A 15,671-nucleotide genomic window follows, 5' to 3' on the forward strand; every position below is an offset into this window, starting at 1 on the left:
ATCTAAATTATGTATTGAGCCTACACTTACAGTTTAAAGTACTGTGTGTGCCTCTTCTCATGTTACGTATGTATATGTGGACACTATATATTATCCATGCATTCCCAATGTAGGATATGGTTATTGCTACAGAACACAAAGGCATTTTAGAGTATTATGTTCTTCTAATCCTTGCTGAAATGTTGGAGAAGTTGTATTCCAGAATAACTGCTCCGTTGTATATAAAGAAGACATGGTTGGAATAGTTTGGTGTGAAGAAATACAATTGGTCTGCAGTCAACCTCACAAAAACCTTTGAGAAAAACTGGAACAGCACTTGTGACACAGGTCTTCTTATTCAACATCAGCATCTGACAGAGCACATGCTCTTTGAATAAACTAGCACACATTTTAACAGACACACTCCAAAATCAATTGGAAAGCCTTCCCAGAGGAGTGAAGGCTATTTTACTATGTGATCTGCAAAGTTGTTGGGAGGGGGGGGGGGGGGACTCCCTATTAAATGCCCTTGGCAAAGAAAGGGGATGTCATATAGGTGTGATGATAACAGGTCCACAAACATTTGAAAAAGATAGTGTAAGTATATAACAACTTCCAGGTATGTTTTTTATCTTTGGAAAATGAAAAAGGTAAAAAATGATATACATTTGACAAGTTCATATTTTAAACCCTACAACATAGACAGACAAGTAATTTGCTTTATTTATAAGTTTTGATCCTGTTGTCAGTGCCCTTGTCTAGTAATTTAGAGGCTGCAAAACCTGTACAGATCTGGAACTTCTTACATTACCCATCACTTGATACTTTTCAGGACACGTTTATGAGATCAACACAACTGAATAAAATCATGGAAATAATTACGGTCAGACAATTTTTCGACCCCTGATATATTCACTTGTGCCCACATGCTAAAATTTTTTTGCAGCCTTGGCAGTTTATGTCCAATTATGCAGCAGTTTCTTAAGAGGATGACATAAAGTCACAAAAAAGTGCTAAATTCAAAATATATACTGAAAGAAAATTAAATAACAAAAAAGGAAAATAATTTGTGATCCCAATATTTAGTGTGCAGAACAGCAGCCTCTTAACACTCACTACAAGGAGTGTTACAGCAGACATATGGAAGGAAGGAATCACAAAGAATGGAGAGTAATGGTTTGACTTAATATAAAACAGAACCAGGTTGGTTTGGAATACATAGCTTTTTCTAAAATATATAACCTTGGACTATGAATGTACTGAGCACCAGACCTCAGCTGTCCTGTTTTACAAAGTGCTATTATCATTGCATGGGTGAATTGTTATTCTCAATGATTGAGTTTGCTATTTAGAGGAACTTCCTTACAGGATAGTGCCAAACAAGTTTTTTTTTCAGTCTACATTTGGAAGGTTCTGATCCTTTGGGGCGACAGGAAAATCTTGCACATGTTTAGAAGATACTAAAGATCTGACTTGTATGGCTATCTGAATGTCCGGAGGAGTTGGAATGAATTTCATTCTTCTATTACTGGAAAGCAGGAATCTGAAGTGGCAGTAACACAGTTCCTTAAGTTTCTCTTGTCAGACTTTCATTCCTCTTCCACTGTGCAACAGTTTACCCATCTTCTTAAGGACTAGGCTTTTCTCAATTCCCATCATGACGATCAATCTCTGGACTGGTAAAACAGAATATATCCTGACTCTGAATTTTTGGAAATGTCGGATGTTAAACCGTAGAACTCTTCAATGGCTTGGGCATCAATTTTCTGTGAGGGAGAGGGAGGGAAAAAAAAGTAAAACTTTGGACTAAACAAATACATAGTACACAAAAACATGTCTGTACAATTAATGAGATAATAAAGTAAAAGGTATCTCAACAATAATAAAGATATATAATCTATAATGCCCCTATTTAGCTGTGAAGTAGGTAGGTATGTCTTAATTTGACACGTATGTCTTCAAGTCAATACTATTGACTGGAATGTGAAATAAGCTTTTCACTCTTTAGCACTTCCAGGCTATCAAAACTGTGCATGTCACAAAAAACTTTTTTTATTTTTTTTAAAAAAGGAGAACAAACCAACCTCTACAATGTCGTCATCAAACAGCAGCCAGAACCCATGACTCTTTACAATGGTGATGTAGTGTCCGCGGTTTGGCCCACTGTTTTAGATTAAAAAAATAAAAATAGGATAAGAAATATGTTTGGGACCTGAACATTATAAACAAACTTTTGTAATCAGATCCATAATCAGCTAAAAGCAAACAATTTCAGTACTTTCAGAGCCACTGTCCCTACAAGTATGCAATTACGAGTTCTTTATTTTTTTTTCAGCTTTACTAACTGCATGATTGTTTGGGGTTAGAGACTGATAAGACTGAGGTCAAAAACAGACAGGCAACAAACATTTTCTAAAAGAAGTCACCAATGGCAGCCTACATAGTATTCTTTGCACAGGTGTTATTCCTTAACCTCCTTGCAGTTAAGCCCGACCTTCGCTCGGGCAAAAAAAAACTGCAAGGATGGTTAAGCCCGAGATTTTGTACATCCTTACTTACCTGGTCCCCCTGTGCTCATCCAGACACACACACACACAAGTGTTTAAAGCATGTAATTCATACCTGCCACAGTGAACTACCACAGCTACCAGGTCATACATTCGGTCTGGGTTGGTGGCATCCCCAGAGGTGTTGAAAAGTCGAAGCTCCAATGGAAACACGACACGATAGGAAAGTTTGGTATATCGGTGTAACTGGTCCATGTACTTAAACCTTTTCAAGTGCAGGGCTAAGATCATAGGTAACTTCTTTACTCTCATCCTAACAAAAGATAAATATCAATATTAGTGATTGTCTCATTTCATTAAGAATAAACTGCTCTCCAAGAGGAGGATAGGAACAGCTAAAATGAAAAAAATGCTTCTGACAGGATTTAGACAGCTGATAGTTTTTTAACATACACCCTTACTGAGAGGAATACTTTGTGGAGCAGACAAAAGTTAAAAAAGTTTAAAGGGTTGCCTAATACAATCTAGAAGAATGAGAAGCATGATTCATAAAAAATAAACAGAGTAGAATATGGGTGTAATATCAGCAGGGTGAGCAGATGTGTATGTGTATGACATCAAGCAGGATACCCTCAGGAATCATGACAATATTGTTCCTGTCTATAGTGTACATCTGTTACATTTAACATTTATTTCACAATTTAATGTCCAAACGTACCTTTTCTGTCCCTCCTGTTTGCTTCGACACTGCTCACAGTAATACTTGTATTCGCTGCATAGTGTTTCTGTGTTGCTGAACCCTCTGCAGAAACACAACTTTAAGGTCAAAAACTGTATACAAGCCCCCAGAACTTTTCCTATCAAACATTACAATAAATACTTTAATTAAAGATAAAGTGATGTCAGTATCTCATTGGAGTCCATTACCTCTAAGGACTTCATGCCCAGGAAATGATGGAGGGAATTTTTGTACACAGCACAAACTGCAGAAACGTTTTGTGACTCATAATTGTGCAATCACACAACTCTGGTGACTAGCTTTGTCTACCACTGGTTCCTGTACTTTCTCTTTTTAACTGCCTCCACCTATTGTTCTCTCCTCAGAGTCTTTTTTTTCAACTCTTTTTTCAGACTCCAGGCAGTGCTTTCAAGAGATTTTACTTCAAAGTAGATATTTGTGCCAAATTACCAATTCCCCAGCTTCTTACTGCGAGTTCTTGAGTTGCAGTAGCAGCTGATCACCTTGCCACATGACTTTTAACCACAATTTGCTCTTTACCCTGGTTTTAACATTATTTAGAAAATATGTCAATATATTTTACAATACAATTATAATAATATTTAATGAACCTATATACGATATATATTATAAGACTATAAATTATAGAGTGACAAAGATTGTCGCTCAATTACCCTAAATTTGTCCACCTTCTTTGTGCTCTCAACCCTAGTATACTGTAAGCTCCTCTGTATTCCCCCTTAGTGTCTAATAGATTGTAAGCTCTTCCAACCTGTGTATCGTCCACAATAGCCCAAAAGATTGTGTGCTATTCCAGCTTCTGCATCCTTCATGTTATACCTTAATAGGTTTTACTCCCTCTGTACTATCCCTTTATACGTTAATATGTACATATATGACTGTAAGTTCTTCTGCCCTATGTATCTCTGGTGATGCCAAGTGAGTAGTGAAAAGGTCAATCAGCTGATTTTCCCTGCATTGTTAAAACATAGGTTCACTTTCAAGAACTACTCAGGGACTACTAAAGAACAGTGGAAAAAGTTTTTTCTAGCCACTCATTCTCCACTTGTTTCTGATATTTTTGGAGCAAAAGTGACCCCCATTATATGTGCCAGGATAATCATGGTAAGTGGCAAGGTGCAGAGTGCCAGGGATACAGTGAATGTCACCAGAAACAATCAGCTTCATGCACTTGCAATTCACAGCTGTCATTCCCAAGGTGATACTGGATGGAATAGGGGTTAGAAGATCACCATTTGTACACAGACAGCTGCAATGAAGTGCAGAGGTGATATGAAAAGGTCCAGTGCACCCCCTGATGTCTCTTTAAGGAGAACCCGTCACCTGCAAAATGCTATTACACTAACTTACCAGACCCAGTGATGGCAGTAAAGATTGTTGATTATGCCCTAAAAATAATTTGCCTATAGTTACGCTGTAAGGTTTCCTGTTTGATACACATAACACGGTTTTATTTTATCAACCCGGATTCCCTTATACAATTGTGAAAGAGTGCTACCAAATTACATTTTTTTTTCCAAAAGAATCAAGAAAAAGTGACACACTTTGTATTTCTTAGGCAGAGCTGAATTTAGCAGTAGTTTAAGCAGCAACTGTACAGTACTGAAGTAAATTGAGCTGCAGTCAAGGACTTCAATAGACTGCAGAGCAAGTGTGGAGCCGTTTTTTTAATCCTGGAGCCACACCAGTCATGCCAAACATGAAGTAATGCTAACCCTAATCTAGATGATAACAGTATCATGGCATATGTGGAAATGTAAAACAGTATGGATTACAATTCTATTTGTGCAAAAAATGGGAGGTCCATATTAGCAAACCTATGCCTTTTAACATGCTACCTTTTAACATATTTTTTTATTTAACAGAATAAAAAAAACACAGTAACAGTTATACATTTATTCGTTAGGTCAATAGTTTTATATCATTGTGCCCAGGAATGTTTTCTACTTCAGGAGACTGGGGTTCTCATAGTGGAAATGCATCCTACATAGAAGACAATGTGAAGTTTGCATGCATGATGCCTTGTGACTTATGACTCACCTTAAGCAATGTGTAATGGAAGTATTTTGTTCCACATCCACAGAGAGATCCAAGAAATCTTCATCTTTGCTACTAACCTTGAGAAGGAGAAAAAAAAATGTTACACACAAATGATGACAGAACTTGCATAGAAAGAACTGGAGAATGTGCACATCAAAACTGGGTTAATTTCCTTTAATTGCTTCAACAAAGGCCAGAGTATAAGCGGCTGGATAGGATGGACAATTTTTTTGTAACTAATGGTATATACGAATACCATTATATGTTATATACTAATGTTATGAACGCACATATAATTGTAAAACTAAAGAATTGCTTTACTGCAAGAAGCTCAGAAAACATGCTACCTAAATAGATCACCATCTTAAGTAAAAGTCAGAGAGACTTTAAAAAAAAAAAAAAAACTTGGACAGATTGCTTTAAGCAACACAGAAAATAGAATCCTATCACACTGGATGCATTCCATCTAAGCTCCTGCGGGCAATTAAGATGTCGCAGCACACAGATAAAGGTGATCATGCAGTTTCAAACAAGCTCCCAGCATTATACTGACCATGCTGTGCAATGAAGCACTCTAGCAACGCTGCCAGTGCCTCTCACTCTGATGTCTGGGGCATTATACAAAGTGAAGGCAAACATTTAATTAAATTAAGGTATTTAAGCTAGCCGTTTTCCCCACAGTCCTCCGCAGTGCAGATATATGAAGGTAGGGGATACACAAACCGGTTAGGGATACCAACCAGGCGTTTCCAAAATAATGCTCTTACATTGTTTCATGAGCAAGCAGGTAACACGAGAAACACCCATGGGGAGCAAAGGCGACACTAAGCTGATTATGTATTGTACTGGTGATGTGTGAAAACACAAGAAAGCCTAAAAATTTTTACACCAATACATACATATTAAGACACACTGTGTAATTTTTCATGGATTTTAGGTGTTCTGATCATCTTATTTTCAAAGATAGCTTAACTAATAAGAAGAGTCACATAAGAAGAGTCCCCTTCTACTTTAACAAAACATATGAGAAACTTTGTAGGGAGGGAGTACCTGGCATCCAGTCAGGTACACTACTGGTGGGGGGATGTCAAAGATGGGTTACTCTCCCTCCTAAAGTATACAAGTCTTTAATTGCAAAATGTCATCATTAATACCCATTAACTTTTGTATTTCTAAGAGATCACAGGTATAAGTCATCTTATACCGAACACATTGTGCATGCTAATGCCCTGGGGAATCATAGTTTAGTTCTGTCCTAAACTCACAGTTTCACAGTTAAGACATCGGGTTTCATTGGTTAGAGTTCCCTGGAAGATCTCATGAACCCAGGTGAGGTCAGGCTTTTCAGGTTCCTGGAGCTCCAAGCTCCCGTTCTGCAGCTTGCCATTTTGGGTCTCCTGTTTCTTTTCCTCCTGCAGCAGGTCAGCAATAGTGTTTAGAAGGTAGTTTAGAAATTCATGAGCATCCTGTTGCATGTAGTTGTCAAACAATTCTGCACAAACAAGTAAAGGGGACTACAATTATTTAAAGACAGATAACTTTTTTATACATAGATCATAGAAAAAACAAACTGATAAAATCTTGATAATTGTATTTAAACATAACTTATTCAACCTTGACAAGTTCTAAGTGTGCCATCTTATGTGTCTCATTCACTGATCACTCCTTGGATGTGCTGTAGGATCTTTGTAATGTTATTCAGGGACAGGAAAGGAGGTATGTTTATTGGAAACATGTTAATAGAACAGTATAACAAATTGTATAACAAATTGAGCACAGTACAGCACCGACAGTGACCAATCAGGATGGTTAACCTTAGCATATTTCAAACAGCCAACATTAGATGTTCACTTAAACAGTGCCTACAGACTGAATACATTACACACAAAATTTAAAAAGTTACCATCTGTTCAAATTTTGAAATTAAACTGGAACTTTCAGGGCAATGATGAGCCAAATCACCCTGGCTAATTAATAAAAAATGTTTCATGAAGAAGAAATGGATGGTTATGCACTGGCCTATTTACAGGCCCAATTTTAATCGCATTGCAATCATGTGAAAAGATCTGAAATAGTTATTGTAAGGAAACACAAACATCTCGCAAAAGATTGAATTTTGCTTGGAGGTGTAATCCAAAAATTCACGTTAATGTCAGAGATCAGTGAATAAAAGCATTGCAGTGAGCAGTTAATCAAAATGATAAAAAAAAAAAAAAATCTGCCTTTTCTACATTACATCAATAAATATGGTAATATTTAGTTTAACAAATTTGTTAAAATAAAACATTGCATGTCACCTTTATCGCTTTAAAAAAAAAAAAAAAATCAACTTTTTGCCTATTTCAAACCTCAACAATTTTCATGAGCTGTACTTCATTTTTACATGGCTGTCTTCACAGATCTGACTGGTTACCACGGATTACTGCGCTGTGCACTCTGTGCACTTTGTACTCTTTGCACTTTGTATGGCCTAAAAAAAGAAATTAACTTTCTATGTAATGCAAATAATAAAGACATCAGATGTTCCCTATTTATTTGCCTCTCCTATCCAGTACAATAATTAATTCATCACAACTTTTTAGCACAAAATGATCTCTTCCAGTGTATATGCCCTAGCTGAGGTTTTTACTTTTTGATTAAGGTGATCAAAATTTAAAGGCAGTGGGAAATGTTGCCTTCACCAGCATTTCAATTTGTACAGAAATTTCCACGTTTCACCACCAGAGTGCAGTAATGTTCATGAAACCTAATGACTTCATTATTGAGCACCCAGAATTATCTTATTTACTTGTATTTCCAAGATAAACCTACTAAGGAGAGATTTTATTTTATAAACAGTAACGATTATTGTGATTTTTAGATGAATGTAAAAACCTACTAACAAATTCTAATATTAATGGTTAAAAAATATAAAGTATATTTTAAAAGTTCTATAAGGATTTTGAAATAAATAGAAGAAATTTCCCCCAAGGAAATGTGCTGACCACAAAATGTTGAATATAGTTACATCTATCTTTTTACGTAGGCAAACTTAACTGAAGGCAAAGATTCAAAAACACCATTTAATTTCATTGCATAGTTGTCACTAGTATGAGGCTCATCTGAGCTTTTCTGCAGCCTGACATTTTTTAATCTTTGTAATCTGAATTATACTTGGTTTATGAAAATTTTTAATTGCTAGGATAATGGAATATTTGCTTAGTGTTGATATAAATGTAATCAGGGTTATACAGTCTACATATATACATATCCTGTACACTGTTGTGAGAAAGCAGAGGTGTTTACCACCCCATGCCAGATTCACACAACTGCCTGCACTTATTTATTTACCAACTATTTTACAGCTATGTGCCAAGTTTAATTAACATTTAGGCAAATGATGTAGTTTATATTTTTGAACAAGTAAAGTTGCCGATCTGGTCAATAGGGTAGAGTGTCAGACTCCTGGCCAGGAGTTCTTGTTCCCAGGACCCCATCTTCAGCTTTACAATGGCTGTGCTTCAGCAGTGATGAAATGCAATGTATGTTGTGTTTCAATCAACATGAAACATTATCATTTATCAGCATATTTAAATTAGAGGAGTCAGGGATGGTGGTACCATGAAAGGAGGAGTCTGAGTTAGAGTAGAAGCGTTTTTGTACCCAACACCTCAGCCACGGTCAAAACAAGCAGCAAAAAACAGGTATAGCCAGGAACCAGCAGAAATTGTAAAAAGGAACAAATGTGACAGTCGCAAAAGCTCAAAGAGAAAGTGGCATACATGAGGATACAGGAATCTCTGGGGTCACAGTAAGGCACAGGGTAACTGCAGTGGGGAAGGTGGGGGAAGCCACAGCACAAATGGAGGGACACTGTTTAAACAGCAAACAATACCCTGCTATTCCTTTAATAGCAGGAGAGAGATATCCTTATTACTTGGGGCAATATTCCCTTGAAGAGAACAGTATAGTCACTAGCATAAAAGATTGCCCTAAGAATGGCAGCTATGCCTGCCTCCACGTATCTCCCAGTACAGGTTCTCTTTTACTAAAAAGTCCTATGCAGGAAGGACTAGCAACTGGAAAGGCTGCATGAGCCAAAAGACTGGGAGGAAAGAATTACATATTCGTTGCTGGCTAAAACTATTTATATATATTTTATTTCTGTATACTGCAATCTGTCCGGGGTTCTACCTTGAAATATGTTAAGTTTATCATGTGAATGTATAGCTTTTAATAGGAATACCATCTAAATTAGAAAATCCTAGTGGCAACAAAACTATGAAAACCCATGCAATTCCACCACTAGGATAGCAGGTGGTAGAAGCACACACAATAAAGATTCCACAATCTGGAAACTTTACCAATATACATGAAAGAAAATGATTGTACATCTGATGTAAATTTTACCTATACTGTATTTAGAATCACACACCATGTAAGAAATGGACTAAACTCTCCTTTCTATATATGTGTCTTGTGGGGGATTACTTATTCAAACTCATTACGCTGCCTTGATAAATACATACGCATGAGTTCTGAAACACTGTACTGTTGCAGTAATGCACACGTTTTTGTAAAGAAAAAATTTATGTTCTAGCGACATTCTTTGCAAAATACTGGATAACTAAAGTGTACCCTAGAAGATATTTAGAATGCTAGGAGGTCATCAGTTGTAAGTGAAAACAAGTTTCTTTACATTGTCAGTGATTACAGCATAAACAGATAGTTGGTACTAATATCATGGAGAAATGAGTCATGAAAGAAATGGGTCAAGTAAAAGAGGTAATAGTGTAAATAAAGCACAGAAGTACAGAAATAGCTTGCAGAAAAAAAACTTAAAGTCAGTGATTACAGCATAAACAGATAGTTGGTACTAATATCATGGAGAAATGAGTCATGAAAGAAATGGGTCAAGTAAAAGAGGTAATAGTGTAAATAAAGCACAGAAGTACAGAAATAGCTTGCAGAAAAAAAACTTAAAGGATGAATTTAAATTTACCTGTGGGAGAAAATGTTCTAATGCTTTACTTACCTTTAGACGCTACCCTAACCCCTCCCCCCCCCCCCCCCCCCCCCCCCCCCCCGACCTACCACTAAAAAAATGCTCGCATTTTGTCTTCACCAGCCCCCATGGATCTTTTTTGTTCTGGCTGTTAAAATGTAGGCCACTTTGTAATATATTTACTAACCATTTCCAGGGTCCTTACTTTAGCTATTACTATTCTGTCTTATGAGAATGGAAAGAAGGGGTATTTGTCACACTCTACTTCTACATCCAAAAGTAGCTGCAGTGCACAAAGTCTCCATAGTGCTGAAAATGACCTTGTTCAAGGAGGAACAAGTGTCCTGAACCTGACACAATCAAGCACAATTTAACAACCTTGATTTTTGTTTTGACTGGCACTTTTTGTTTTAGCTAACTCTGCATTTCCCAAATCTGTCCTACCAAGCCACAGACAAGTAGCTAAGTTGCATTTCTGACACACACAATCAACTTCTGTAAATGTCAGGAGTCTTGCTAGTAGGGGAGGTATGGGAGCACCGGGCTACACAATAATCGTTGTAATGTAAAGACATCTAACAAACAGGGCAATGTCCAGTTGACCACAGAAGACACTGGCAAAATATACAAGTGAAAAATGTGGTTCTAAGTCTTTTCATTGACCTAATTCTGTTCTTCTGTAGTGTAATAACCATTGAGACCAGATACCAAGAACAGGTTACAATCCTGAACTATTCCATTAACTTGTACTAATGCCTTGCATCCCCTTTCTATTTGTGAAACATGAGGCAGCACTTGTGTGTCATTATCTGCATACCATTCTCTTTCCTCAGCCTGGAGATGAATTTCTTTGGGGGTATAACCCCCACTTTCTTCTTTTGCGTTGCAATGCTGTTAAACAGATCTGCCAAACACGTGAGCAAGCTTTCCTTCTTCCGTGGCTGGACCTTGTATGCCAGAACTTTCTCCCGAAATGGGCGACAAAAATAAAGTGCTTGTAGAACAGAGTTACAGTAGCAGGTGTTGCCAAACTATGGAGAACAAGAACAAAAAATAAAAAAATAAAATCATTTCAAGCTTATCCTGGAATAACGACTTAAAACAACATCGACTTTGTTTGGTTCCCACTTAATACGCATGCTCTGTCAGAGTATGGTGCTCCGTATTTTGGGAAATCGTAAATAATATTAGACTAATAGATTAATAAAGAGATTATTGAGACATATTGTGATACATGCAATATATCTCTCCTCAAATCAATAACTACATATTTCGAAGGTACATAACATATGCTACGTAATTGCATAACTGATGGAACTGAGGCTTCTTCTGGAATAATGCCAAACGTACAGGGAAAGCATCAGGGTTTCCTTTTTCTCAGCCATTCAGCACTAGAGGTGAAAAAGGACAACTCACCCCAATCGTCGTCAGGGTTTCCCTTTCCTCAGCCAATGACGAAGCGGAGCAATCAGCAGAGCTCTGTGGACAGCTCCGCTTTCTTGATTGCTCCCACAGCCCTAGTGGAGTTAGGATGAAAATATTTGGGTAGGGTAATTATCCTCATCAGCTTGCACAGATTCTTCCAGTAACAGGAAAGACAAAGTCAACAAGCACAGTTGTGGCCCGTTCTCTTAGTTCCCTGCATTCCACTAGAAACCCTGAGTCTACACGAGCAATCTGTTAATGAAATACTAGACACGTGCACAGCTACAGCCAAACACAACTAAACAATGGGTTTCTGAATTTGAAAGGTTTGATTCAAAAGCCAATACCTATAAATTTCACTAACCAAAAGATTAATTTTGGCTTTAAAGTTTTGCTGTAGTTGCAGAGAATGACTGCTTTAGCAGTGGCACCTTTCTACAGCCGTCATGTTAAATGATTACAGGAACCTGGAATTAATAACAGGCTTGAATCACAACCTCTTACTGCTAAAAATAAACAGCAACAGGGATAAAGTGTCTGAAAAACATTGACTTAAAGTGATGTCCAATACATAAAAATGCTTCCTACAGGAGCGCAGAAATGAACATTTCTTATCGACCGAATAAATTCCGGTCGATAAAAACCATTAGGAAATATACTTTGTCCACAAGTGTCCCCAGGAATACCTGTATTTAGCGGAAATAGGACTATTTATATTTTCAGCAGGCACTATTTTTAGCTCAGTGAGAACGCCATCTCTCCAACTGCAAACACCAGCATTTTAGCCAACCACAATATTAAAAGTCCACTTAAAAGCAAAAGATGTGCAGTTACAGAAAGTGGGAACTGTGCGTTTAGTTATTTTAGAAAATGATTTAAATTATAAATAAGAGCTTGAATTCTATACAAAAAAATAAATAAATGGCACACAATCACAGAAATTATTATTTATTGCACACAACTTATTTGATACATTTTAAGAGGTTTAGAAATAGATTTAGAAATAAGCTTGAAAGAGCACACATTGGACCTGATATATTAAAGCTCTCCAAGGCTGGAAAGGATACACTTTCATCAGTGAACTGGATGATCCAGCAAACCTAGAATGGATCTGGTCCAGGATTCAAAACATTTGATAACAAATAGCAAATAACATTAACCTCCCTGGCGGTCTAATTCTGGCTGTATTTCCATGCAAAAAGCGGTACAACTTTTTGCATGGAAATATATTTTACATTGTAGACCTATAATTCTTAGGCCTCACCAATAACTCACTGACACATATCTAATAGTTAATAAATTTAAAAATAAACAAAAAAAAAAAAACACAAAAATCTGTTAAAAAAAAAAATTATACCTGTACAGCAGCATATATGATTGATATATATATATATATATATATATATACACACCGTGTTTCCCCCGAAAATAAGACACCCCCCCAGAAAGTAAGCCCTAGCAGGATTTTTGGCTGTTTTCGAGCAAGCTTGAAATATAAGCCCTCCCCCGAAAGTAAGCCCTATTGGCTTCTTCGGAGGGTGTGGTCACGTGGTACACGGAGGGATACCAAGAGGAAGGAGGGAGCAGAGAGAGAGCAGGAGATTTCAAAAGCACTGGAGCAAGGCGTGAAGAAATAAGCAGGGTTAACACTAGCACTAAGAGGTTGGTGGATTCTCTTTTCAAAAGGTCCTTGCTGGTATTTTATTCATTAGCAGCAATGCATATTTATTAATTTATTTTTTTTTTTTTTTTGCTTTTACTCAGATTTAACATGTAACTCTATGAGTCACATGTTAATTGTCAGCACATTTTCTTGTTATGTTGCACTTGTTTGCTTATGAAGCTGTGTTTTTTTTCATTACTCATTTATGTCAATTCTTATTCATGACTTCTTGTATATAACAGAAGAAATCTGTGATTTTGACAGGTCACAGGTAACACAGAGGTATCTTTCTATAGCAATATTGGTTGCAGGTTTTGGTAAATACAGATTTTTGTACATGAATATAGAATTGTGAATATTTATTAGTATTGACTCAATACAGCTATTTTGTATTGAATCCAATACAAAAGATTTTGAATTTCCTGTCGTTAAGTCCCGGCCGCACCAACGTCACCGGGAAACCTGTAGGACATCTCTGCACTTCGCGGCTGGAGATTGGAGGAGGCAGACATGTCCCCAGAACCTGCGGGGAGTCTGACTAAGGATTACTGCTTTTTGCATTTAAAATCCACCCTGAGTCAGACTTGGGAAATCCCTTCCAGGTTTGCTGGATCATCCAGCTTCACTTAAGTGTAACTTCTCCAGCCTTGGGGAGCTTTAAAAAATTCAGACCCATTGAATGAAAGTTTCCAATTATGAAGGTTATTTTTTTTAGTAAATCTGCTTAACCCTGGGATAATGCAACTGAGGATACAACATGGATATCCATAGTAAGCCATAATGTGCCTGACACAAAAACAAATGACAAACTTAAAAACAATGGAAAGCTGGGATATAATTAAATATTATATTTCTCTTTCATCGCTATTCAGTATAGTAAACATATAGTGGTAGACACATGATGATGTGTAGAGGTTTAATCTCTACATCCTTTAAATACAGGTCAAATAGTTTGTTAGTGAGCAGATTGGTAGGGATCCCACTGAAAATACTTGTCTGCAACATAGAAATTAAGCTACAAGACAAATAAAAACCAAAATGACCAATTATACATTTAATAAAATACTTTTAAATGTTAATGTGATGTGTGTATACTACGTGAATCAACATTTCGTGTGTATACGCATAGTTCTCCCCAGAGGTTTTTAGCCGGTTGCTCCGCCCAGCTGATTTGAATACCCCGCCCAGCTCCCGGCAGCTCTCATCCTCGGATGCACGGATCTCAGTGAAGCTGCTCTGTGCTCTGTGTCCTCCTGTGCAGCCTTCATGTGAAGGAAACACAGGCAGGATCGCCACACGTGTCTCCCACTTCCACCTATATTTTTGTTTCCCTGCAACTCCTAATTCTGGAGAAATTGGGGTCTGAGGTAAGATGCAGACAGATATGTGTAACAGAGCAGGCAGCAAACTTTGCTAGGTAGAGATTTATGTTCTCATAATGCAATAGTAATTACATTTTAGAAAGGTTTAACCACAAGTGTCCCCCACTTGCACCTACAGTTTCAGTTTCCTATCCCTCAAGTTAATACAACCAACATTTTAGTAGATCTGAAGGTTGGAACACAGCGAGTTGTTAGGCTGCAGAATATGACAAGCAGCTTTTACACTCACATAGCTATCACACTGCGCTGCCGATGACATTACACACTGCGGATAAACGTCACAAACTGTTTTTATATAGAATATGGGCAGTGATGAGAGGGGGTCACTAGGTGTCTTGTCCCATCTGATATCACATGCATGATGCTATTAAAGCATCGCCACATTTTTAACATTATATTTAAGAGTGACTTTCTGTTATGTAATGGAAAAACGTGCGTTTTATGTTTTTTGTTTTTTTGTTTTTACATTTTTGTGGAGAGGACCTCTACCCTTCAGTCTTTACTTCCATTTCAGTAAAGACCGAGGGGGAAATCCGCAGCCTCCTGGGATATTTGTGTTGCATATCCCAAAAGGCTCTGCACTGCTCCTTGTGTGCATGCATCTTCAGAGGATTTCTTATATTGTAAAAAAAAAGTGTTCAATCTAATGCATGCGCAGTGCAAGGCAGCATTGGACGTATAAGTGAGCATTAGAGAGAAGGTAGAAGCTGAGCCAGCATGGGCCTGCTGGGCTAATTTTGTAAAAGAATCAAGTGAAAAAAAAAATGTTTTCACAAAAGTTCACTTTAACTAAATATAGACACAGGAGCACATCTGAAGTTAGGCTGAATTCACACCGGCAGTAAGATTACATTTGTCCATTCCTCATGCTTAAAAAACTTCTAGCTCTGAAAAAGCCCAGTACTTACCGCCTGTTACCAATCCTAGGTGC

At 37.3% G+C, this 15,671-nt stretch overlaps 1 protein-coding gene across 2 annotated transcripts in view; it reads right to left on the reverse strand.

Annotated features, from left to right (window-relative positions):
• Positions 1–592: 592 nt before the first annotated feature.
• LOC140343258 (ubiquitin carboxyl-terminal hydrolase 12-like) overlaps positions 593–15,671 on the reverse strand; it is a 32,092-nt gene continuing 17,013 nt past the window's right edge. The window contains exons 3-9 of one of the 2 annotated variants that reach the window (XM_072429851.1): positions 11,088–11,301; positions 6,552–6,778; positions 5,287–5,363; positions 3,205–3,288; positions 2,602–2,799; positions 2,064–2,142; positions 593–1,745 (exon numbers count right to left, since the gene is read on the reverse strand). In XM_072429851.1, the coding sequence (XP_072285952.1) occupies positions 1,644–1,745; positions 2,064–2,142; positions 2,602–2,799; positions 3,205–3,288; positions 5,287–5,363; positions 6,552–6,778; positions 11,088–11,301 (981 nt within the window). In that variant the 3' untranslated portion in view covers positions 593–1,643. The remainder of the gene's footprint in view (positions 1,746–2,063; positions 2,143–2,601; positions 2,800–3,204; positions 3,289–5,286; positions 5,364–6,551; positions 6,779–11,087; positions 11,302–15,671) is intronic. The other variant, XM_072429852.1, reaches the window with a different exon arrangement.

This window comes from Pyxicephalus adspersus, chromosome Z (genome assembly GCF_032062135.1).
Source record: "Pyxicephalus adspersus chromosome Z, UCB_Pads_2.0, whole genome shotgun sequence".
In the NCBI taxonomy this organism is placed as follows: Eukaryota; Metazoa; Chordata; class Amphibia; order Anura; family Pyxicephalidae; genus Pyxicephalus; species Pyxicephalus adspersus.